Below are 24,283 nucleotides of genomic sequence, written 5' to 3' on the forward strand. Positions count from 1 at the left end.
GCTTTACGCTTGGACGCCAATCGGTAAGAATCCAACAAATGAGCTTATACTCAAGTGGATTATCATTATCGTATTCAAATCTGAGTCGTAATTGCTCATTACGATGCTACATCGTTAACGCCGTTACTTCTTTTTCATGAGTATAATTCAAGGAGACGAGCAGCAAGACTATAACCGTTAAAGAAAGAATATAAAGATACAACAGTAGAAGAACGCACAATTGTTGATTTAAAAATGGTTTTATTAATAAATTATTTCTTCTTATTTTGTGATGAAGATTGCTCGAAATAAACAAACGTTATGATAAAAATTTACTTTAACAACGGAACAGAGACAGACAATACACGAATGAAATATATACCTGATAATAGAATGTGATAGATAAATTCCCCTTACTTAAATGGTCTATCCAAAATTACAATTGACAAAAGTGTGTCGCGGAGCGCGCGGAATATTTATTTATAATTCAATTTTTAATACGATACTTTCCGCGCGAACCGCAATTACAAATCGCAGATTGGGAATTTATAGATTTGGACCTGTACATGTCATATACTCATTGTACCTAATATAAATTTGCTTTAGCTTGGAAAAATTGGATAAGGCCATAATCAAACTGGCAGCAATGACGCGCCAGACCTTCGACTCTACCATCATTTTTTTTCTTACAAAACCAATCACCTTTTACACTCTCACTCTATATATTTCACTCCCATCCATTCTTATGATCATGTAGTTAACTGCTAGTCTGTTCAGAACATTTTGTCACAGTCTTATATTACCATTAACTACTTCGTATGATCCATCTTCCTTTCCTTGTCTATCTTCTTCGTTTCTAATTTCGTTCTATCGCTTTTGAATAGTTTTTCATTTTAGTTCTTATTTAGTCTAACTTGCCTTCTTGTTTTTAATACAATTCGAAAGTGCGAAAGCACAAGTAGAAATAACTGCATTTTGTTTAAAATCATAATTTTAATTAATATTTATAATAATATTAATGATTATTATTTATTAAATTCACACTTTATTCATGACGAGATGTATCTGCGCAATGGTAACTTTAGAGACAGAAATTAAAGGTTATTATCCACTTACACGTGATTCGTAATTTTGATATTAGCTAAAGGTAATATTATTTATTTTTCTGTTTACTGCACAGCATAACTTCATCATTAAGATCTCAGCCTGCTGTATATTGTTTAAAGAAAATATATTCTTATATTTTATTTAAATTATATTCAAAGGTTTGTAATTTAATGCTACAAAATAGCGTTTTAGTGCACAAGAATGTAGCAATATTTATAAATGTATTTACCTTACATTGCAATTAAAGCATAGCGCATAGTCTAGATGGAACGCCTGAGAGTAAATAACAATAATTTGACGTATACCGGAACGATATTCATCGTTATAAAAGAGAGTATCTGGAACATAATCCATACAAAAAGTATAAGGTAAAAAACTACCATATACTGTCAGTTTCTATATTTAACTGCTTGACATAAGTTGTCCCGTGTACATATTAAGTTATGACATTCCCTTCTTTCAACTTGATTTCATACTAGAATAAAGCTTCTGAAAATTCATCGACGAGTTTCCCGTCAAAAGTGTTACATGCTTTTCGAATAACTTACACACATCTCAATAATCAACCCTACAATCATTTGATTTTAAAATTCAAACTGTTTTCATTTCATTATTTACAAAGAATTTGCATTTCAATAGTCATTAAATATAATACATATTTTTCACCCAATCGTAGAATCAATGCGATTATGCTAGGATCTTTTGATACCGCATTAAGAAATGTCATAACGCAAAAAAAACTAAATTGTACATTTAAAGGATTAATAATTACTGCAACCGAAATGTGCAAGCCGCCATTCTTCATTTCTAATTTCATATTGGTATATCTGCATCACCTTACAGGTTCGATCCATACAATTTCATGTAATGTGAGCAATACATATTTAGCTCTTTTCTTTATTTTCTGTCCCGAAAATCACAGGGGCATAGCGCGCTTCAATGTATGGTGTAAACCTGTACAAAAGTTGTTCCGCGTTTACGCTATACTTATTAATGGTACAATAATAATGTATTTAAAATGTAACTTATATAACCTTAGTACTGATTAACGATGGCTGCATTCCAGCGTGACCAGCCTTTGGCCGATTGGAGCTAACAGACAAATATGCTCCATCAAATGTAAAACTCTGCTGTCGCCCATCTTCTAAGTCTTCCCCTTAATATCCGTTCTTTCACTCCCTATGCAACACCACTAATACTCTAACTATATACTCTATATAAAATATTGTTAGTATAACTAAAACGTACTGCGTCTAGCTGGAATGCAGCCCTATTTATGCCATCTTTATTCATTTTTCATTTTTCTGTTCACAATCTTCTTTGTTGTATTGGTATTCTGCTGTTGTTCCACAGACAATTTTTCAGTCAATGATTTTTTGATAAATTAACCACTAACTGCAGTCTGTCATTGGTCGGTCAATTAGTTTGATTCCCAGCTTCACGCGGCGTCGTAATTATTTTCTTATTTATATATGAATTTTACACTCATTCAACAGTATTAGAAACCTTTTAAAGAATCTAGTTTCCTGATTCACCACCGTCTTCATGTTTTCTTTTCTTTCCTCGCGCTGGAGACGATTCTATTGGAAAATACAGAGTAAAACACATAAGGATCGCATATCCAGTGAAAGCTGTGGTAGCAAGACTGGAATTGTACAATCTTACCTTCCTCTTCTTCTGGCTCGTCATCTTCATCATCGTCTTCCTCCTCTTCTTCTTCTCCTTCAACATAATCCTCTTCGTCACTCTCATCCTATCAAAAAAGACAAAAGTATAAAGTATATTTTATATTTGTAGGTTCTGATCACACATGGCACAAGTATTGTTAATTACTTCAAGATGATCTTTATAAACGGCATCCAGGGATACGCCACCTTCATCCAAGTCATCGTCATCTTCTTCGTCAGATACTAAAAACAGTATTGCAAAACGTTACACTACTGCTGACTCTCAGATTCATTGATTATTGTAAAGCCTATTTTTTGTCTATACATACGCTCTTCACTGTCTTCCTCGCCATCTTCATTACCATTTACTTCATCATCCTCACCCTCGCTGTCATCCACTTCATGGTCGTCTATATCAAATCTATGAACATAAAATGACGCTTTTATTAAACTTTTTTTTACAGGATATTCGCGTGATACGAGACGGTTCATACCCATCGAGATATTTAAGACTAGGAATAAGACTGAAGACTTTATCCCTATAATTATCCATATTCGTAACTTCGTTGTTGAAGAGGTCAAGATTTTTCAAGTTTTTAAATTCTTTCTGTAAGCAGAAATCCATAATTCATAGAGTACATCAAATCAAATTAATCCAATATACTAATAATTATAAATGTTTTACCAATGGTTGTAGGGTATCGAGATCCTTAATCTTATTTCCACTAAGATTTAAATAAGTTAATTTTGGACTTGAATGAAGATGATTTAATCCCCCTGAAATTCTGTTGTCACTCAACTCCAGCTGCAAATAAATTTATTATAAAATAATGCCATTTTTTTACTACCTCTGACTATTTAGTAATAACAACCAGTAATCACAGTACTTGCTTACCTTTTTAAGACTGGAAAGCTTGGGAAAACCTTTTAGGCTGGTAAGACCTACATTGATAAGACTCAAAGTTTCCAAAGCAACAAATTCATCTGTCAGTCCAACAATATTTGTACTCCGACAATTGTCCAGAACTAGTTCTGTGATCTGAAAACAAAATATATCGATTAGTTCAATTAAAGTTCCGAACTATTATTTTCGATCAAAAAAAGATGCGTTAAGACGATAGTAAATTTCAAATGAATTATAAGCTTCCGCGGAAGTTGGGCTATTTTATTGATCGGAGAAAGAGAAAAGGTGAAGAGAGAAGGACGAAAGGTGGTGGAGGAGGAAAAGGGAGTACGAAAAGAGAGAGGGAGAAGTACGCTACAGGATGAGAGAATGGCGGGAGTGGAAGCGTGTATACCATGCCTTGTTTAACGACATCAGAAATGTCGAAGTGCGACAGGTGCTGACAACACGCAACAGGAGACACACGAAATTAAAACGTTCTGCATTACAAAATTTATTTTTTTGACTGACCAATTTTTGTTACGATTTTACATTTATAGGCAGCCATATATAATGTTATCAATGAAATTGCAGTCATTAATTTGCAATATATATTATAAGGTTCAAATGTGATGTTGGGAAATTTTGTTAATAGGTTACAGAATCCCATATACTAAATTTTTGAAACAATCTTTTTTCTAAAGTTTATTTATGGCATTGAGAGAGGTGTGCAGAAGAGGTCGCCGGCTGTAGTGAGCCGCTTTCACGTTGGTAGGCCGCAGAGTTGCGTATCCATATCTCAGATTCACTACCCGACATTCCGACCAGCCGACTGATTGGCTGCAGTGTTCGTTGCACTGATCGGAGTGGAACAAACTATAAGAACTTGCGACCTATAGGAACTAATCAATGACGAGCATGCGTCACTTGAAGAAACTACTTTTCTCAACTATGCTTTAGCCACCTAAAAAATTTCACAAAACATTAAATTTTTCACGTTTCATCACAATTTTTTTTTAAATTTTAATATAGAATTTTATTGTAGGGGCTGAAAAGGAAATATCAAAAGATATTTATATCAAAAGATATTTATACCAAAAGGTACATATTTGTAAAATATTTCTAACGATAAATCCTTACAATTTTTCAGTTAAAACAAATTTCAAAAGACACATACTGAAATTATCAAGTTCAGGGGTGAAACGTGTGAATGCATGGGGCGTGGGGACTAGCTACGGCACTGTTACCATTCGAACCGCACCACAAGTTTCAAAGTATAGTTAATGCGATGCTAACGCCCACGCATAGGAAAATATTGTTTATGAAATAAAGTAAAATAATAGAAAATGAACGAAATGGTAGGATCTTAAAGCAAATAAATATCCTTTGATAACGTACATTCGAATAGAGTAGACATGACGTACTCTTCACTGGTCAAAAAGTTTGAACGTATGCCAGGTGACGACAGAGTGGACTCGTCCAATATGGCTGCGCAGTGATTGGTGACACGCCACAAAACACAAGCCATGCTTAAGCGCAAGGTTCTTATTTCCAAGCGAATCGTTTGTCATTGATAGTTACAGATGGAAAAATCTCGAGTAGAAGAATTAAAATGGTTTGGTTGCTGAGGAAAACGAGGAAAAAAGCGTAGATTCTGCGACACGTCGCTCTTTCTCACGCGTACCGGAATACAATGGCGACGTGCTCTCGCACGCGCATCTCATGGCAGCACCTCATGGCGCACACAACACTTTTTCGCGCTGATAATTCATTTACATAACAAGCTCCTGTTATGAATGATAATGTCAAATAATTCAAAACGTAGAGATACGTAATTTTTACATCTAAGAAATCAATCGATTGATACACAAAACCAACGCCATGTTTCCTTAATAAAAGTAAACTACGCGAGTGAACGTCTACGAGTTACGATCTCATAGGAATGTAATCCACAAGCCGTTTTCAGCTCATCCGTTAATATTTATTAAATGTTCGTAAAACTGAATCAAAGAACTGGATCTTTTCGGCACTTTCTAGCAGTGTATGAACAATATGTCTACCTATCTAGTAAATTTTATTGAAAGCATATTGCATTGACTGAGATGTACGTGCAACAAAAAGTATTATTAGTCGAGATATAGCAACGAATACGAGCTAATGACGTAAAATTTCTAGTAAATTCTTTATCTTTTTGTATATCTTTAAATATCATAATAATTAAAACGACTAATGATAATTATTAGGATGTTCTTAATATTCTTGGTGCTTTATAAAAAATATTCTATTTCCACATTTTTCAGTCTAATATATAAAGATTCACCACTGACTATTAATTGCTATAAACAAATTCAATTAATTCAATAGGTGTGATAAGTTTTGTGAAATATTCTCATTCTTATTTAAGCTTTATCTTTTTTTATATTATAATATCACTGTGGCACTTAAAGATTATGCAAACAATAGTGAATTCGTATTAAAAAAAAGTATTCAAAAATAAATCAGATGTTCTCATTTCTGTCGTTACGATCGAATTGCATCAACTTCAAAAACTTTGTGCCTTGTGCGGATTAAATAGCGTCTCCATTGATTAAACACGTTTTACTTTCTATGCCAACGACTATTCTATATAAACATTACGCTAAGAAACTTGGAACGTATTGCGCTATAAGCTGAAATGTAAAAAAAATAATAGCACGCGTATCAAGAAAGATGATGAAAGAAAAGCTACTTCATTCTATTATTTCCATCCTAATTTCCACGCTTTCCGAAGTAAGCTACATTGCCACGCATGTACGACGACGACCACGACAACGAGGCCGGAACAAGTAAAAACTGTTAGTTCGATTCCATGTTTTTTTAAATTTAATTTTTGGATTATAGGGAGAAAAGTATTGCAGTAGATAATTTAATTAATGGGGACAATCAGTAGAATACGAAGAATACCGTAGGCTTGATGTTTATACCTTTGCTGTTTTGTTGAAGGTAAAATACAAAGTGGAAGAGAGTTACGTATACACAAATGCACACACATGAAACAAGTTGATCGGTAGCTTCGAATCCTCCGCCAATGCTCCCCAAAGGACGCACAGTTCACGCTGTACGCGATTAAGAGGAGAAAAAATTCGTAAGAAAGTAACCGGAGAAACACGGTTTACCGGGAGGTGAGATGCTATTGAAAATACAGGTCGGTCATGAAAAGCACGCCATGCCTGTGGTTCCTACAGCAGTGATGATACGACGGACGGGCATAATGTAATGAGGTAGCCATACGATACACATAACGAAGAAACATTATCAAAACAGTGGAAACCACGCGGCCGCCGTCAAGAAATTCAAGAAAGTTTCTCGTGGATCCTCGAAGAGACAAGTGGTGTGTAGGGGTCGGGGAGAAGAGTGGATGCGTGTTTGTCGGTATAAGAAATACAGCTAACACACTCGATCTTTCCTCTCTCCCTCTCTCTCACTTCTTTCTTTTTATAAATTCAGTTTAGAAAAGTTTTATACACGATATAAGTAATGAAGGAGAGTGAAAGAGAATATAACTGCTAGGGAGAGAGAGAAAGAGAAAGAGCACGCAACTATTCGCGGGTTTGTCTTGTGTGTAGAAAAGCAGCGTAATAAAATAAATAGGTTTCGCCTTACTTCTCCGGGATTCTTTCCCCGTTTCTCGAGCTCTATCCGCTTCTCCATGGCCGGCTGATCCGTTCGTAACTTCTAACACAGATCACTGCACCTTGCTGCGTCGCAACAACTATTCGCAACCTTGCTTTCAAACCGGGAATATGACGGACGGACACCACTGTCGGTCACTAGTCGGACAGAGCCACCACCGTACCGAGGAGACAACCCAACCGCGGTTCGATTCTGGCCTAGGCCCTATGCTCTCCTCTTTGCAGTCTGCTGCCTGCCTTGCTCTGCTCTCTCGACTACGCTCGGTTCGACTCCACTCGAATCACGGGCAGCCGGATTGGTCTGGGCGTCTGTGTGCCTCCTTCCTTCCTGTGCCTGCTTGCCGTCCGTCTCCTTCCTTGCTTACTTTCTTCCTTTCTTACTCTTACCTTACCTTGCCTCGCTTACTTGCTCCTCTTAACTGGCCTGCCCAACTACTCCGCTCTCACACTCTCTCTGTCCGTGCTGTTGGCGGGGCCCCCGTATGCACAATAACAACCCACAAGGCGGGAAACGAAACACATGTCTGGCACTACTTTCGAAGCGACCAATCACGCACCTCGCTTCATTCTTCCCGATAAACTCAACTGCCATCTATACTATATTTTTCAAACTAACGAAAGACGCGGTTCCATTCTTCTCTCACCAAGCTCTACACCACTCAAATTATTTCATTTTTCAAAATTCGTTATCAAGATAGATATTCATGATTTCGTCCCAGTCCTAATTTGGTAAATTGTGATTTTTGCATTTCCTACAAATCCATTGGTCTTTTCCCTATTGTATTGAATCATTTGACCAGTTTATATTCATGTTTTAAATATGTTAACGGTTTTTTAATTACTGCTTTCAAAAATTTCGAACGTTTTTGTAAGAATTCTAATCACTGCCACAATATACCAATTAACAAATTGCTATTATTAAATTTATTATTGTACTGTAAAAGAATCTATTTATATATACAGTACATAAATTAAAGTTTTACTTCTACTACAGCAGCAAAATTCATACATTCCTTTACTGTAAAACGATAACTTAATTTAATGGTCGGAATTAAAAAAGGTACGATGATCAATCTTGCTTTTTTTATACTTTATTCATTGTATTTAACAAACAGAAACATAACAACTATTATTTCGCCAGTTTATCAATTATTATTATAAAATTATTAACAATAATTATTGAAGATTGTTAATATGTAAAAATGCTGTACACTTATATGGTTAAATTAAAATTTTACAATTTGGCAATTATATAATTTAATTTAAGTTTTGATTGCATCCATTCGTATAAGAAAGTTATTTCGAATCTCTGCGTCTAATACCGGAATGATCCGCCCCTGCAGGTGTAGAACCGTGAAGGGTTCAGATCAATATGCGCTCATTGATTGCACTGTAGCTTTTCTGCGTCGGTCTTGCTAGATTCGTTTCTCTTTGCTTCTCGCCATCAAGCGTTAACCGTCTAATGCTGCACTAGCTACCTGTTTGCTTGTTTGAGATAATGAGGTCAACAAATAATTGTAATAATCAGCATAATCGCACATTAACACTCTAAAATTCATTCGGTGGAGCCTTATATACAATTTTATTAGCCTTAGCTATCGCATATCAATAGTAAATTTTAATATCAGACAATCACACATTGCAAATCATTAATATAGCTAAATATATTAAAATTGAATAACGTTTATAATTTCTATAGCCGTTTTAAACTTAAAGAACAACAATGTTTAGACTACAGTAAAAAACATCATTGGTCACATCTGTTTAAATATTATTTGAAAACATATCTAAAAGCTCAACATTTATTGGCTAAATTTTTAAAAGGTAGGGAGCTTAATGATATAAAACAAAAGCTTTAAGTAATAAGATTTCCACGAAACCATTTAATTTTATATAAAACTATAATATAATTTTAAAAAATTTATATCTTTACATTTTCTTATGACATAAACATCTTAATAAGTCATTTTCTATCTGTAAGAATCGCTGCCTCTACTGGTGCTATATGTTCGGATAAAGTTTTCCGATTTTTCGTATATTGAGCTGTTCTTATTTGTATATGACATACGGTACTCGCATTATCATTTGTATAATTATTATTGCTATTGAGTTTTTTTAATGCTGTATCGCAATCTGAAAATGTAGTACATTTTCTTTTGAAGCAATTCGCTTCTTGTTTGACTAGTGAAACTGAGGACCGCGTTTTGCGTGGCTGATACTCTGGCGTAGCTTGCATTTTTTCGAGAGCAGTTCGTAAAGGTAATAGACCTAGAGCAAATGGTATTTCGCCATTTGGAGTGTAATCTAAAAAATCCATTCCACATTCTGTATTTTCTAATATATCCGACATATCACCCCAAGATGATCGACTTATACACGCTACCGTATTTAAGCTAATAGTGATAGGACTTCGATCTTCCGGTGTTTTTACTTCCTTTGTCAAATGAAACTTTTTCTTATTAGATTTTGGTTTATTTGAGCTGCTACTTTGAGTCTTACCATTATTTACATTTTGTATATTAGAATCCATTATGTTCTCATCTGGCACCCTTTGCTCCGAATCTTTTATTCTTCGCTTTATTTTTGAGCTAGATTCAATTTTACTTAAAGATTTTAATCTTTTCAATTGTCTACGAGATTTAATAAATTTTAACGACGATAGATTCTTTTTTATAGTTTCTTGAATATCCTGTTGATTTAATCTTGTACTTCTTCTTAAGATTGGCTTAATATTATTTATATTTTTATTTATTGAATATAAATTTCTCTTATTGACATGATTTTTTTGTTTACCCATAATGTATTCATTATGAATGCTTTCATTATTGGGAGTTGTAGCTTCTTTGTATTTGATCAGGTTTTGTTGCTCGTTCATTGCACATCCCAATATAGACTGCATATTTTCTGTAGTTAAGCTTAAAATATAATCTGTACTCTCCATATCTAATGATGTAAGAAGCGTAACTGGTATTTTATTACTGGACGGTTCGTCTAATAAATCTATGCAATCTGTAGATGATGGGTTTGGCAAAACATTATTCTTAAATATTGTATTGTTTTTAGCTTTGTTCGCTGGTTGCCTTTTTTTGTGTGTATAAACTTTCACGCATTTTCCTATTTTACTAGGAACTTCTATATTGTCAATTGTGTTTCCTAAAATAATTTTATTAATTTCATCAATACACGACTTCGATGCTAACATATTGCTTTCATCAATTTCATGGAAATCTTTAATATTACAGTCTTCCTTGTCTAAAAAAGACTTAATTTCTGGATTTTCAAAAAGTTCTGAAGTTTCATGACCATTATTATAACTTTTTTCATATATAATATTTTCAGTATCTCTAAAATCTTGATATAGCATTTCATCAAACTCTTGATCCGCAGTGTTAACTATTCTATGATTATCTAAAGAGTCATTTCTAAACGAATTGATTCTGCCCACTGAATCTGCTTGAAAGAGAGAATATTCGTTGCTGTCTGATTCATTAGTATCAACATTACTGTTAGTACATTTATCAAATGAATCATTTGAAGATAACCTTTCATTAACTTTAATATTGAAATTATTGGAATTTTCCATTGTATCTTCTTTACACTCCTTCAATTTATTTATGACCAAAGCCAACTCTTTCACCTAGTAAAAGTTCAATATTACTATTTATACTCATTTGTTTTATCAAAGATTTGGGTTATATAAATAACAGAGTTTAAATATACCTTAAAATCCTTTGCAGCAGTTAAGAGAGATTGAAGATGATGATGGGAAATTGTTGTCTCTCCACAGTACATAAATTCAACCATTGCCTTGAGAATCTCAAAATTTAAGTCCTTCAGAAGTATCACTGGCTCTTGTCCTAAGTCTTGTTCCAAGATTTCCTATTATACAGAAATATTAATTTTTATTTGTCAGAATATACATAAAACTTTACGAAATTGTAGTTTCTTAACAATATTATTGCTTATACTATATTTACACATTTATTAATCCCATTCAAAATTTTAATTTACATTAACCTACAATTGATTTCTTACATTTAATATCAAATGTTATTTATCTGGAGGACTTCATTTGTAAATTAATGGAATGCATATTATTTCTTCATTATGCATACTTTTCTTAACAATAATGATTTTATGGGTATGCCTCTTAAAACAAAGCACTCACATAAGATTTAATTATCTTACAAAATCATGCTAAATATTTGCAATTTATATTGATTTTATTAAATAATAATTTATGAGTAAACATCTTTTCAAAGATTTGTGCTACTATTATTAGTAGCTTATTTTCACATACATTATATCTTCAATACCTTTCTAAGGAACACCTGTTCTTCAAAAGCTGTCAAAATGCTCCACAAACTTGGTTTCTTCAAATGTTTGTAAATAAATTATCAATTTCCATTACATATGGTTTTCTCTATTTATGTAAATTTTATATAACCCAGTAAAATTGTTCTGCTATAAGTATCCTATATTTTCTCAAATTACCATTAAGTTTGTTTCTTCTAGTTGTTTCAAATGATTGAGAAGTAGTATCTTTAGAGAATAGTTTAAACTATTTTCATTGGATATCTCAAATGGTTTGTTAGTATGCATTGGATTTACGCATTTCTAGAAAAAAAAAACTAGTTTTTCTATTAATACTATTTGTATACATTATTAATGATTAAATTTGAAGCTTTCATGTTATAGACTTTAATAGTTCTACTTTCAAGAATAAGGAGATATGTCATGATTATAAAATTCCATATTACCTTGCCTGTCTGAATAATTTTAATATTTAAAATTTATCAAATTAAAGTTTATAAAATGAACTAATCCATGAAATTACATATACTGAGGCAATTAATGATAATAACTTAAAAATTAATATAAATGCTACCTATGAATAATATTTTAAAAGGCACCCCAAAATTATTTTTAGTAATACCAGTAGTCATCAATAGATCTGTAAGGAAAAGAGATATACAGCAAAAAGTTAAGAATAACATGTATAAAATAACAACAGTGGTTTGGTAACAACAAAAAATCTGAAATATGAGTTAAATAAGCTAAACAAGGTACTGCATTCTGCTAATAATTCATTATACATTACTGTATAATGTATCACAGGAACACATAGAAAAAAAAATTAAAAAACTTAATTTACACAAAATCAATATATTATTATTTGTCTAAGATACAAAGGTATCATCATATATTATGATTTCTCCAGCAAGTAAGATATAATAAAGTTGGATGTTTAAAGTTTAATATACAAAAACTAATGCTTTTTGGCGTACCTCAAAATATATGCTATTTGAAGCTAAAACCAGTTTATGAACACATAGCTTTTGCTCTTCACAGACGAGAGTAACATCGACAAGTGCCTGGCGTGCCAGGAGCTCACTGAATCTTTCAGAAACATATCCTGCATGACCCTTCCAGTGTAGAACACATACTTCATTATTCTCCATGATCATACCTGTAACCCAAGTTAAGTTATAAGGAAAGGATCATTACATACTGTTAACGTTTGATTTACCAATGTCAGAATATGTTGATATAGAAAGGAATATAAAATACATACTATATAAGTAAATATCAGTAGATCAGGAAGAATATTCTTAAAATTTATCTACAAAACATATACTTCTGTTACATTCAAAATGTCGTTGTTTTATAAAGTGAGAATTTGTATGCACACAATTCTAAATGTTCTTTCATTGACTTTCGTAACATGTATATAAATGTACAGCAGATCTATTTTTTAACAAAATTTAGCGAATAAAAAATATCGTTAATAAAAATTTTAACAAACTTATACATTTCATCACTAACCACTTATAGAAAATTAAGACTAACTGCTGCTAACTGTTAAGTGCTGCACTCTGAAATATTCCTATCCCACAATCGGCACAATCACACATACCTTTCGGCAGAGATGAAAAGGGAGATTGCTCATGCGAGGTCCCGAGGCAATCCCTACCGGTAGGCGGCGCTGGTGTTGGCAAACGCGTCTCAGGTCCATCTAACCCCTAACGCCATCTATCGGAAGAGACCACGAAGCACGAGCTTAAGCTTAGAATAGGGTAAAACAGATATGCATTGTTGCCAGAAAGCGGACTAAAGAGAGAGCGGAGATATTTTCTCGGACCTCTCTGTCTTTCTCGCTGTTAGCGTCTAGCAGAAGAGTCGAGGCAAAATCTTTCCGTTTCGCTTTGCCGAAAATCTAGCAATATTCGATGTCATTTACATTTGCAGCCCAATGCCTTTATACATGATTTTTTTAGCATATTTATTTATGAGCATTGACTTATTTAAATCAATAATAAATTAAGGAAATGCGTATTTGATATATAATAATTATTTTAACTATAATTTCATCGTTATATTTCGCTTATTTCCGTAAAATCTGAATTTCTTTAGTTTATTATTGATTATTGTAAGTCAATGGCCATTAAAAAAAATTTAATCTTACAAAAAAAAAGAAAAGTACCGTTCAGGAATCGAAGCCGGACCCACAAATCGCCACGCGATTACCTTACCGCCTAGACCACGAGGCTTCTTCAGTGCATCGTAAACAGATGGTCTTCTTAAGGGCTTAAAATCTTCTATTGAACCATATAAATAAACGAAGAACCGACATCTTTATTCATTATTATTCTATCATAATGGTACACAAATTAAGGAATAATTATATTTTGAATAGTTTTCAAAAGCTTTTCCAATAGCCAAGAACGAAGATAAATAATCAACGCTTGCAGTTTCCGTTCTTGGTTATTGGAAAAGCTTTTGAAAACTATTCAAAATATAATTATTCCTTAATTTGTGTACCATTATGACAGAATAATAATGAATAAAGCTGTCGGTTGCTCGTTTATTTATATGGTTCAATAGAAGATTTCAAGCCCTTAAAAAGACTATCTGTTTACGGTGCACTGAAGAAGCCTCGTGGTCTAGGCGGTAAGGTAATCGCGTGGCGATTCGTGGGTCCGGGTTCGATTCATGATCGGTACTTTTCATTTTTTTTTAAGATTAAATTTTTTTAATGGCCATTGACTTACAATAATCAATAATAAACTAAAGAAATGCAGATTTTACGGAAATAAGCGAAATATAACGATGAAATTATAGTTAAAATAATTATTATATATCAAATACGCATTTCCTTAATTTATTATTGATTTAAATAAGTCAATGCTCATAAATAAATATGCTAAAAAAATCATGTATAAAGGCATTGGGCTGCAAATGTAAATGACATCGAATATTGCTAGATTTTCGGCAAAGCGAAACGGAAAGATTTTGCCTCGACTCTTCTGCTAGACGCTAACAGCGAGAAAGACAGAGAGGTCCGAGAAAATATCTCCGCTCTCTCTTTAGTTCGCTTTCTGGCAACAATGCATATCTGTTTTACCCTATTCTAAGCTTAACGCTCGTGCTTCGTGGTCTCTTCCGATAGATGGCGTTAGGGGTTAGATGGACCTGAGACGCGTTTGTCAACACCAGCGCCGCCTACCGGTAGGGATTGCCTCGGGACCTCGCAGTAGCAATCTCCCGTTTCATCTCTGGTTTCGGCCATTAATCTTGCACCAGGCGAGGGGAAGTAGGAATTAGTGGGGTAAAGGGATATCTAGGGAGTTTGCCCGTAGCTGTCAAATGGCGCGATTAACCCTCAATTTTGGATCGTAAACAAAAGTAATATTTTCGGAAAACGATTGCGGAAAAGAAGGAAGGATTTTAATACATAACAGTGAAGAAAAAATATATCAGATGAGTATAAATTAATAACACAAAATGAAAATTATTGTGAATTTATAAAGAAATATACTTTGTGGTTATTTTATTTCTGTTACAGGCTAAATCCAATTCTTCATGAATTTAAATCGCAGGAAAGAAATACTTAAAGAACAATGAATGAAAAGGACTAATTTATAAAGCATTTCTGTGTGGACCAATAGTTTCAATAATTGTGACATAATGTTATAGTAGTGAATGCGTAAGAAAGATTGCTGTGTAAACAAAGAAATTTTATTATAAAATAATAATGATGTTTAATAATGTTTTGATTCCTATTATTATAAATTAAAGTTAGTTCAATAAAAATATTATTTTAATTTCTTCCTTAACCATACACAATTTCTATATGTACATAGTAATTATATATTCTTGTAGAACCTATCTTTAAGCTACTCTAACTAAATTGCAAGTATTTTAAATCCACAGCTCATAACTATTTCAATGATTTTTATTATTCAATGTGAGATTATTTGTATAAAGTTTCTGCTAATTTCTTATTCATCCGTACTTCACATGCTTCCACATCTCGTATGACATTTATTTGCCTTGATTATTCCTTCTTCTTCTAGTTTTGAACACATATACCAATAATTCTCTAAATATTTTCAAATATGCTCAGATATGCTTATTCTGCTGTCTAATTATTTCTATAATAATTAGGATAATTGGTAAACTATTGCTGTATTAAATCTGAAGAATGGACACTGGACTTATTGTACTTAAATATGTTTGGCACCTCATCCACATGATATCTTTTCCTTCCATTTGAGAGGATATTGTCGACCAATATGTTTATGTATACTGCTGAGTTCATCTTGTTTTTAGCTTCAAATTATATTTTCCAGCTACATATTTGGATATCCATTCCCAATATGCAATACTTATTTTATTATTCCCATTTGTTCATGAGACTTATCTGTCCTAAAACCTTAATTTATCCAGTCGTCATATGTATATCCTATCATTTTCAGATGATTGAAATATCTTTCTATCAATCCTGACAACATTATAATAAGAGTAAGGAAATAAGAGTATTCTATATTCAAAATGTATATTCAAACACATAGCTGGAAAACTACTTGAAGCTAAAAAATAAAATGAACTCAGTATTATACACATATAACTTTTAAGGAACTTTATCTATCCAAGTATTATGAAAACATATCTCACAGAAGAGAGGCCCAATTTAAATAGCATCATTCAAATGCCAATTTTCCAAATTTAATAAGACAATGGTTTAACAAACATTCCAATATTTATAAAATTAATTACATATCAACATAATCATCTTATCTGCATGTATTTAAAATTGATAATAAAATTATTGTTATATGTTATAGACTAGAAATAGTGCAAAGGAGGCATATAAATATCATAAAAGGTAATATGTCGAAGAATGTAACAGACTAATAAGAAATTTGCAGAAACTCTACGCAATTTGTCTCACTTTGAATAATAAAAATCATTGAAGTAAATAGTTATAAGTTGTAGATTTAAAATAGTTGCAATTTAGTTAGAGTAGCTTAAAGATAGGTTCTGCAAGAATATATAATTACTATGTATGTATAGAAATTGTGTATGGTTAAGGAAGAAATTAAAATAATATTTTTATTGAACTAACTTTAATTTATAATAATAGGAATCAAAACATTATCCTACATTATTATTACTTTGTAATAAAATTTCTTTGTATACACAGCATTCGCTTATACACATTCACTATTACAACATTATGTCACAATTATTGAAATCACTGGGTCACACAGAAATGCTTTAAAAATTAGTCCTTTTTCATTCATTGTTCGTTAAGTATTTCTTTCCTGCGCTTTAAATTCATGAAGAATAGGATTTAGCCTGTAACAGAAATAAAATAACCACAAAGTATATTTCTTTATAAATTCACAATAATTTTCATTTTGTGACTTTTGTGTTATTAATTTATACTCATTTGATATATTTTTTCTTCTCTGTTATGTATTAAAATCCTTCCTTCTTTTCCGCAATCGTTTTCCGAAAATATTACTTTTGTTTACGATCCAAAATTGATGGTTAATCGCGCCATTTGACAGCTACGGACAAACTCCCTAGATATCCCTTCACCCCTCTAATTCCTACTTCCCCTCGCCAGGCGCAAGATTAATGGCCGACTACTACAAATGTAACAATTAGTTAGGCAATAGGCCCGTCGAGAGCTCACGCGCGGCGAAAAGCCTCTGATCTATCTAGTAATTTTTTTTTGACGTTGCATTCGTGCGACTAACGTAAACGTCCAGTAACCCGCTGCCGCTACCCGTATATAATTTGGCTATTTATCTATTTGTATATATTTACTTTGCATTTGCTTTAATTTTTAACGATAAGAATTAATTGTGGAATGAAATAATTTTTATTTTTCAAATATTATTCTGTTTTTATGATTAATTTTTAACAATTAATTTATGGTCTATGAATATGTTACAATTTCATGAATGCTGTTTTCAATAATATGAAAAGATGTCATTTGAAAAGGTTACACTTTCCAATCAAATATTAGAAAAATTGAAATTAATTCAAAAGGATTTAAAAGATGAAAATGTAGAATCTAGTCCCCTGTGGGCTACTTTATGGCCAAAGGTTAGAATTTAAAACTAATTGTGTGAATGAAAACCAAATTTTTATGTAAAACTAATTGCAGAATAATGAAGAGAAACCTGAGCTTGAACATGAAGAAAGTAGTCAAGCTAGCGAGGATAGTCAAGCAAATAACTTTTCAACATATGTACCATCCACACAATTCTATTTTACACAGGTCGAGAGAACAAATAATTTAGAGAATAAAGTGTCACAAATAAATGATGTTGCAGAATCAATTTATGAAGGTTTAGAAAAAAGCAAAGGAAATTTAAACTTTGCTTATTTGGAAAATTTAACTAATAAAGAAATAGAAAAAACTTTTAATGATTTAGGCCAGAGGCTCAGTATAAAGGGAGTTTATAATCTGTGTTGCTCTTTAAAACAAATGAATGTTGAACAACAAATCAAATTTATCAGTTTTATATGTTCCAATATTTTATTACCCAAAGTATATAAAATTATATTTAATGTATTTATATATATATACGTTACAAATATTTAAAATATGTAAATATTTCAGATTATTGCTTTAGAAGAACCATCTAGAACACTATCTTCTGCTGTTATAGAATGTGTTGAATTGTTTCCAGAGGATTTGCAAAAATTAATCTTGATTCCTATAGCTAATAAGGACTTAATAGATTATACAATTATTACTTCGATTATTAAACATTTTAGTGCAGAAAGAAAATTCATTTTTATAATGTATGTGATCCAAAGTTAAATCTTTATCTTAACGAACATAAAACAGTAAAGTAAATTACAATTTTTCATTTTTTTAGTGAATTTATTGAAACTATAAGTGAGCTGAGAAAATGGCACCTGAGTGTCTTACAAATCACATTATTTGTAAAAATAGATTCTAGTTCAAAGGATAAGTTAATTAACCTGTTATTAGACAAAGCCCTTTTGTTTTCAAAAGATAAGGAGTTTGGCAAATTTTTGTTATCATTTGTTAAAACTAATTCACCATTTTCAGACGATCAGCTTGAATCTTTGAAAGAAACTGTTAGTTTAAATGAAAGTATATTTAAACGAACTTTAGAAACCATATTAATCAATATTTAATGTGAGTGTTAATTTTTTTAATACATTGTTTTCCTAAACTATATACTGAATATTAGACTTCAAATTGCATATTTTGATGTATGATTAAATTAGGTGCTTCTGGATTCCATTAAAGAATATTTACACACCTCTAATACGCAAAATATGCGCTATGATTGGTCGAATTAGTAGCAGGTAGCATTTTGGAAAGAAAATTGTTGAAGGAGCAATTTATTTTATTGCATAATTGTTAATACTATTATTCTTAGACTCGAAAATTTTATCCAATAGTAGAATGCTTCACAAAAAGAATCGACAGTTGCACAATTGTTATCTCTACTGAATAGTTTCATTTGCTATTACGCCGATTACGTTAAATCCGTTAAATTTAAATGCCTTCAAGCGGCTAGTAATCGAGTTTTTAGGATTTATTTCAAATTACGAATACAATTTTATAATAAAATCGCTATTTTTAGATAAGATAAATTGAATGCTGATTTCTTGATGGCGATATGTCAATAACGTCGGCAATTTACGATTGAGTTTGAAAATAGCTTAAATGAAGTACAAAAATACTGACAGTTTGACAGGACAAGGTTATGAAGTGTGGAATTAAAAGTCAGATAAGTAACCCTAACAGCACAAAGTCGACTAAAAGATGACAAAAAGCTGGCGCTTCATCTGCCATGGACGACTTTAGGTTGACTTCATTTTGACTAATAGTTGACTAAAAGGCGTACTTTTAGTCGACTAATGCGCCACTTATATCGTCAGCCGAAAGTCAACATATTTTAGTCTACTTATAGTCAACAGAATTTAGTGTACTAAAAGTCAACAGATTTTAGTTTACTTATAGTCAACTGATATAGTCAAATAAAGGATTTTCTGTGCACATGCGCAGTAATACGTAATAGCGCGAAAATTTAAAATATTTAAGGGAAAGAATGGATTGAAATCTACAGTGATTATAAATTATGTTCAAAAAAAAGAAAAGAACATATTTTATTAAAAAATATTGCATTAACCCATTAACGTCCAAAATGTCAAAATTTCTTGCACGTTTTCAAAGTGATTTTTTCCTATGTACTTGGCGTTGAAAAAATTCTTGAACCACATATTCTGATGTAAAATTGCATGCTCTTTCAGAATCCGTTGCCAGAATCATGATAAAACTCACAGGAAAAGAGATATGCTCGATTGAAACATAAAAAACACCTAAATTTTCGAAAAAAAAAATTTTTAGGATTTTTTTTCGAAGTGTTACGGTGAAGATATCACCTTGCGACCGTGATCAAAGGTGATCATGGGAGTTGATGTTTAACAGGGAATTTTTTTGTTGACCTTGAACCATCGCTTCTTTACAAAATGGCGGAAAAAACGAATTTTTTTTTTCAATCTTCATCAACTTTTTTCTCGAAATCTATGGTCTTTAGAAAAAAATTCATAAAAACAAAAATGCCTTAGAATCGCTCGAGGAACATTCTCAAATTTTTTCAGAATTTTTTGAGACAATTTTTGAAAATTCCATTTCACAAGTTTCCCGGAAAATCAAAAATTGTCTCAAAAAATTCTGAAAAAATTTGAGAATGTTCCACGAGCGATTCTAAGGCATTTTTGTTTTTATGAATTTTTTTCTAAAGACCATAGATTTCGAGAAAAAAGTTGATGAAGATTGAAAAAAAAAATTCGTTTTTTCCGCCATTTTGTAAAGAAGCGATGGTTCAAGGTCAACAAAAAAATTCCCTGTTAAACATCAACTCCCATGATCACCTTTGATCACGGTCGCAAGGTGATATCTTCACCGTAACACTTCGAAAAAAAATCCTAAAAATTTTTTTTTTCGAAAATTTAGGTGTTTTTTATGTTTCAATCGAGCATATCTCTTTTCCTGTGAGTTTTATCATGATTCTGGCAACGGATTCTGAAAGAGCATGCAATTTTACATCAGAATATGTGTTTCAAGAATTTTTTCAACGCCAATTACATAGGAAAATATCACTTTGAAAACGTGCAAGAAATTTTGACATTTTGGACGTTAATGGGTTAATGTTCCTTCTTTCTTACGAACATAATTTATAATCACTGTAGCTGAAAGAAATAACAATTATGACAGATATTTGTACTATAAATTTGTATTTACTTAAAATGAAATAAAATTATTCAAATGTAACATTTTCTTTTAAATTTAACTTGTTAACGAAAAAATAAATTTTTATTTAAAAATATAATTGTTTAAGCTTATTACTATAAATTTAAACCAGAAAGTCAAGACTTCGACTGCGAGCTAGCTATTCTGGTTTTAAAGTTGCTCTTAATAAATTGTCAGATTCCAGTAGGCTGTCTCTCGTGTATTTCAATTATCCTTGACTCCACAGAAGAATTATCCAAGCATGGAAAAATTAGCATTTTTCAGTCATCGTATCCTCCTAAACAATTATGGTAAAGGATGTCAATTAATTTGCTGCGAAAACTATTTACAACTTCAATAGTTTTATATCTGTGACATCTTTCTCAAAATCTTATAACTTGGTTGAGTATGCTATCCAGAAGACTAGCTTACATTGAATATGCAGAATTTGTATTCTCTGTCCTTTTCAAACCAATTACGCAGAGATAATTGTTGTAGGCTCCATTTGAGACTTTTAGAAATTTCTGCGAAGATCTACTGCAGTAGAATTTATACTGCATTGTAACTTTCTGATGTCAATCAGCTGTATTCCATCTATAGAAGACATCGAAACGCTATAATAATTTAAGACCATTTCCATTTGATTCGAATCAAAACACTCCACGTTTTAACTGATTCCAGACAAATTTGGAAGATCTTCTCTTCTATCGCCTCCAAATGGATCCATTATGCAATTGGTAGTTCCAATTTGCTCAATGACTTCCATTTATCTCCCATTATTTATTAAATTTCCTGTTACAACAAAGTAATTATTAATTAAATAGACATAATTGTTTTAATGATGCTCTTAAAATTATACTTACGTATGATATAGATGGATCATTCTTACGCCACATTTCATAATTAGATAATAAACTATCTTTTGCAAATGCCAATACATTGATTTTGCTTCCTCGTAAACTTACAATTGCTAATAAATCTTATTGATAGTATTTTTAGCCAATAAAAATTATATCTCTCGGCGTTTTTCATTTTCATGCTGTGAATACCAATGAATCGTAGCTGTCTGGATTGTAAGGATCCTACGAATAAATGACTGTCAAGTGTCCTAATGCCAATTCGACAACTGGTGTAACCCTCGATTATTCACTATTTCGCATTTCGTACCAACTTATTTCGTATCAGCTTATACTAAAAACACTATGTTTTTCATTTGTACACTATTTACATTTTTAGATATTCATTAAAATCTGAAATATAATAATTATTGTTAAAATAATGTAAATAAAATATTAATAAGGCGATAAGACCTTTATGGTGTTGCTCGTGTTCCAATGAGAGTTCGCACGCGATCTCCCGATCTTCTGATCCACTCCTGCATTAAAGTATGCACACTGGATATTGAACAATTATGATGAGTTAATATTAAATCTGAAATACAACATATTAAATATTATATATATCAAATTTTAACATATTATCATAGATTTGTTAGTAAAGGATATATAATTTTAAGGAAAGAATAGAAGGAGACTTGAAGGAGAGATGAATGTGTAGGTGAATGAAATGGGTTTACCGGTTACAATTTTTACTAAATTAGTCGTCTTGAAGCAAAATTTCTTCTTTTGGCCTGTCCAAGATAGACAAGTGCCTAATTCATTAGAAATAATATGTTTCAGTGCGTTTTTAGTAAAAATTTTATCGTTTGCACCACCAATTCTAATAAGTAGACTCTCCTATAAACATATTAAAAGGAAGAATACAAAAGTATTACTTAGGAATAAAGGAATATTTTGAAGTAAATGTAAGTAGTAGATTACTTATTAGCAATAATTGAAAGGTTTTTTAATCACTTACAAACTGAATTTTCACAGCTGATTCATTCTCCAATTTATAATCAAAAGCAACTAAGTCAGGAATGGATCTCAGAGGAAATTGTGGAAGTAGATCAGAAGCGATGACAGAATTTGATTTGCTGTAATCGTTCAATTTTTCTCGCAGCAGTGCCTCAATGGTTATCAGCTGTCTTGATATTTTATTAAGTTCCTTTTTGCACGTATCTGAAACAAATCAAATTGTATTGCTTATGAGAAAGAAATAATAAGTTTTACATTAATATATATTAAAAGTCTTTACCACAACAGTTACAATGTTGCTGACTGCTAGTTGATGGAATCTCCATAACCTCCCTTGCTTTTAATATTAAAGCGGACTTATTTTCTGTTAATTAAAAAAATTGATTCAATAAATCCTTGAATATATGGTATATAATATATTTTAATGTTTCTACCTTCAGTATTATTTCCTGTAGAGAATATTTTATATATATGAGGATCTGGTAGCTGCACCGTTTCAACAATATCTAAAAAAAAAACAATAAAATATATGAAATATGGTGTAAGTTAATACAACAGTAATAAATTCTCACCTTTTTTCAGCATTTTATTTGGCATTTCATCATCTGTAATCAGAAAGTTTTTCTTATTAGAGGTTATAATAATATAAAATAGTAAAATATAATTTTATTTGCAATACAATTAATAACTTTTGTAGATAATTATTACTAAAATGTATTTGAACTTACTAGAACATTCATCCGTTGAAGGAAGGCGAGAATATTCTTTTCTAATTATTTTTCGTTTTTTCTTTTCCTCCTCCTGAACAAATTTCACTAAGTCTTCTGTTTCTGCACCAGATGAAATGGCTACACTTCTTTTTTCAAGAGCAACGGCTTCTGTGATTGAATCTGTTGAAAAGCAATTAATTAATTAAATTGGTTAGATTCTAATTTTATTTTTGTCTTAATAGGAGTGATACTTACCAAGAGGACCTAAAATTTGGTTATAAGATTCAATGTCCCACTCGACACCTGGATGTAAACCTTTTGACATGGCTACTCTAACATTCAGTGATTTTGGTGGCCACCAAACTAATTGTTTCTCCAACACCAGCCAACATTCTGGCACTGCGGTGCAATAGCCCTCTCCTATAGCCACGTAGTATTTCTGAAACCATAAATAGGATAAGCGCAGAGACATGAAATAAATAAATATAAGTGTAGATAAAGAAAGTCGACAGATATGAGTATAGATAAAGAAAGGCAAGAAATTTCAGCAAATTATTAACTAAAATATATTAACTGTAACTATTAAGCTAAGAGAGGAAATATCATATATGTATTTTGTTGATAATCAATTTGAAAAGCTTTATTGGAAATAGAAGAAACTGGCCACATTTTTGTTTCGGATAAATCTGTTGCAATATAAATGTCTAAATTTTTTGAGTCGCATGGATAATTTGGAGCACTTGTAAGATTAGTAAATTCCTGACCAATTATTACTGGGATATCTAGATAATATGCTATATGAGAAATACAGACAATGCTCGTGAGATTATTTTC

At 31.7% G+C, this 24,283-nt stretch overlaps 3 protein-coding genes across 6 annotated transcripts; 1 reads left to right on the forward strand and 2 right to left on the reverse strand.

The window, feature by feature from the left end:
* Positions 1-1,960: 1,960 nt before the first annotated feature.
* LOC136777738 (uncharacterized) lies at positions 1,961-13,213 on the reverse strand. The gene is made up of 11 exons (XM_066734266.1): positions 13,134-13,213; positions 12,883-13,055; positions 12,596-12,777; positions 11,028-11,186; positions 9,304-10,944; positions 3,439-3,462; positions 3,248-3,360; positions 3,083-3,174; positions 2,920-2,996; positions 2,752-2,839; positions 1,961-2,666 (listed from the first exon to the last, which is right to left on the reverse strand). Exons 3-11 carry the CDS (start codon positions 12,773-12,775, stop codon positions 2,605-2,607), a joined length of 2,436 nt encoding a protein of 811 aa, XP_066590363.1. The 5' UTR covers positions 12,776-12,777; positions 12,883-13,055; positions 13,134-13,213; the 3' UTR covers positions 1,961-2,604.
* A 4,149-nt stretch (positions 13,214-17,362) lies between these two features.
* On the forward strand, positions 17,363-19,932 carry LOC136777467 (uncharacterized). 3 transcript variants are annotated; one of them, XM_066733784.1, is made up of 5 exons: positions 17,363-17,708; positions 17,770-18,156; positions 18,229-18,413; positions 18,491-18,777; positions 18,870-19,932. In XM_066733784.1, the coding sequence occupies exons 1-4, from the start codon at positions 17,589-17,591 to the stop codon at positions 18,774-18,776; spliced, it is 978 nt and encodes a 325-aa protein (XP_066589881.1). In that variant the 5' UTR covers positions 17,363-17,588; the 3' UTR covers position 18,777; positions 18,870-19,932. The 3 variants fall into 3 exon arrangements, with proteins under 3 accessions (XP_066589881.1, XP_066589891.1, XP_066589872.1); XM_066733794.1 differs by having other exon boundaries at positions 19,232-19,932; XM_066733775.1 differs by having other exon boundaries at positions 18,491-19,932.
* Positions 19,933-21,054: 1,122 nt separating this feature from the next.
* On the reverse strand, positions 21,055-23,979 carry LOC136778865 (uncharacterized). Of its 2 annotated transcripts, XM_066736016.1 has the most exons (10): positions 23,705-23,979; positions 23,468-23,629; positions 23,312-23,344; positions 23,174-23,245; positions 23,020-23,103; positions 22,741-22,943; positions 22,194-22,314; positions 21,747-22,133; positions 21,316-21,675; positions 21,085-21,181 (listed from the first exon to the last, which is right to left on the reverse strand). In XM_066736016.1, exons 1-7 carry the CDS (start codon positions 23,919-23,921, stop codon positions 22,309-22,311), a joined length of 777 nt encoding a protein of 258 aa, XP_066592113.1. In that variant the 5' UTR covers positions 23,922-23,979; the 3' UTR covers positions 21,085-21,181; positions 21,316-21,675; positions 21,747-22,133; positions 22,194-22,308. The 2 variants fall into 2 exon arrangements, with proteins under 2 accessions (XP_066592105.1, XP_066592113.1); XM_066736008.1 differs by having other exon boundaries at positions 21,055-21,675.
* Between the last annotated feature and the right edge of the window lie 304 nt (positions 23,980-24,283).

Source organism: Prorops nasuta, unplaced genomic scaffold (genome assembly GCF_024137725.1).
Source record: "Prorops nasuta isolate Cenicafe-Biocafe unplaced genomic scaffold, Cenicafe_Pnas_1.2 PNAS00002, whole genome shotgun sequence".
NCBI lineage: Eukaryota > Metazoa > Arthropoda > Insecta > Hymenoptera > Bethylidae > Prorops > Prorops nasuta.